The 1,797-nt window shown below is 38.0% G+C and overlaps 1 protein-coding gene across 1 annotated transcript in view; it reads right to left on the bottom strand.

Annotated features, from left to right (window-relative positions):
• LOC106536155 (liprin-alpha-3) overlaps positions 1-1,797 on the bottom strand; it is a gene marked incomplete in the record, with an annotated part of 27,732 nt that overhangs the window by 14,259 nt on the left and 11,676 nt on the right. Inside the window, 2 exon segments of the mRNA XM_014033354.1 lie at positions 495-629; positions 820-913. Coding sequence (XP_013888808.1) covers positions 495-629; positions 820-913 — 229 coding nt within the window.

The following is a 1,797-nucleotide window of genomic DNA, read 5'->3' on the forward strand; positions in this document are numbered from 1 at the left end:
CTGCCTTTACAGGGTTCCTACAGTTTGAGTCAAGCTAAATTCAAGACTTTTTAAGACCTATTTAACGCCACTTGAAAGACTAATATCACAATAAACACAAATGGAAAAAAACTCAGTTAGCGACAATTTTAGCCATTTTTTAAATATAAAACAACCAACTGCAAGGGACATTCAATAAATTATTAAAAAGATAAATAAACGTTACCAATTCTTTTAATATTTGAGAGGAATTACAATCATCCTACTTATATTTTAAGACCTCTGAGAGATTGATTTAAGACTTTTTAAAGCTAATTAAGGCCTTATTTTTGGGCTGATAAATTCAATGGCTTTTAATTCTTTTTAAGGATCCGCGGGAACCCTGATTTAATGCCAAAGCAAACTTTGTATCAATATGTGTAAAACTGATTGAGTTTTAGTCATTTTTGTGTTTTTTAATGAGGTTATAGTGGCGTTTTCTGTCTGGCAGTAGTTTTTTCCGAGGGGGAGGATACCTTGTTGAGCGCCGCCACTCTCTGCGCCAGCTGAGCTTCGATCTCAGGCAGCGTCTCGGCCCTCTGCAGGGTTTGCTGCAGCTTCTGTTTGGCGTCATCCAGACGCTCCTGGAGCTGCCGGTTCTTCTCCTCGCTCTGCAGGAAAATCAGGCGACAGGGAGAAGGACTAAAAATAAAAGAAATCAACCTCTCGYAGCAAAGATCGCCCAGGGGCAGCAGATGCGATCAAAGCCGCTGACGTTTACTCCGCTCGGTGTGCCAGAGCGAACCCGAGCCAAGCTGCCAATCAGCAGCAGAGACACGGAGGATTCAAAGACTGTCCCACCTGTCTGTAGAGAGATTCCTTGCTGGCCAACTCGTTCTCCAGTTTGTCTTTGATGTCGTGGAGAGACGTCGCCTCCCTCTGGGCGCTCAGGTACCTGCAAACCGGAACAAAGCGATAAACAAACAGGTCAGAGGAGAGGAAAATAACAGCTGTGCATGAAAAACAATGTGCTTTTTGAGTCTCAGCAGCTGAAAATTAGGCCTGTGAGTGTTTGAGGCCTATATGACGTCACAATGTTTATTTACTGAATGTGTTTGAAAGTTGAAATATAAAGTTTTCTGACAATAAAAAAGTGGGACTTAAACCCAAGTAGTCTGGGTTTTACACAGTGTTTTATAAAGTACCACAAAGTGATACTTGAGTAAAAGTACAAGTATCTTACCAAAAAATTACTTTGGTAAAAGTTAAAGTCTTCTTTAGGAATATTACTTGAGTAAAAGTACAAGTATCTTACCAAAAACTTACTTTGGTAAAAGTTAAAGTCTTCTTTAGGAATATTACTTGAGTAAAAGTCTTAAAGTATCTGATATTTTTGTACTTAAGTATTAAAAGTCAAAGTATAGATTTAAAATGCGCAGATATATTTTCTGTAAGGACATTTATTAGGAGGTGACCTCCCCAAAAACTGCAGAAATGACTGTTGTATTAAAAGAATGAATGGATGTTAAATTTAGGATGCACTAGTCCATGCACTAGTCCAGCTGTTTCAGTTTATATACATATATCAAGGCTGCACAAAGCTTTTCCCCAAAATGAAAATCTATCTGAGGGCTGCGGCCAAATGTAATAATATAATTCATGAAATACAAATACTTCTGAAGTACAGTCCTTTTATTTGAATGATTCTGTCCTGCTGGAGAGTGACATGATTGGTTTACAACCTAATACAGTATCAGAATTTTATATTTATACTTCTCATTCAACCACAGTTAAATTCACTCTATCTAGGAGGATAGTATTTATTTTTTACAAGCTGGA

The sequence above is a fragment of the Austrofundulus limnaeus genome, unplaced genomic scaffold (assembly GCF_001266775.1).
Source record: "Austrofundulus limnaeus strain Quisiro unplaced genomic scaffold, Austrofundulus_limnaeus-1.0 Scaffold1706, whole genome shotgun sequence".
Taxonomy (NCBI): domain Eukaryota; kingdom Metazoa; phylum Chordata; class Actinopteri; order Cyprinodontiformes; family Rivulidae; genus Austrofundulus; species Austrofundulus limnaeus.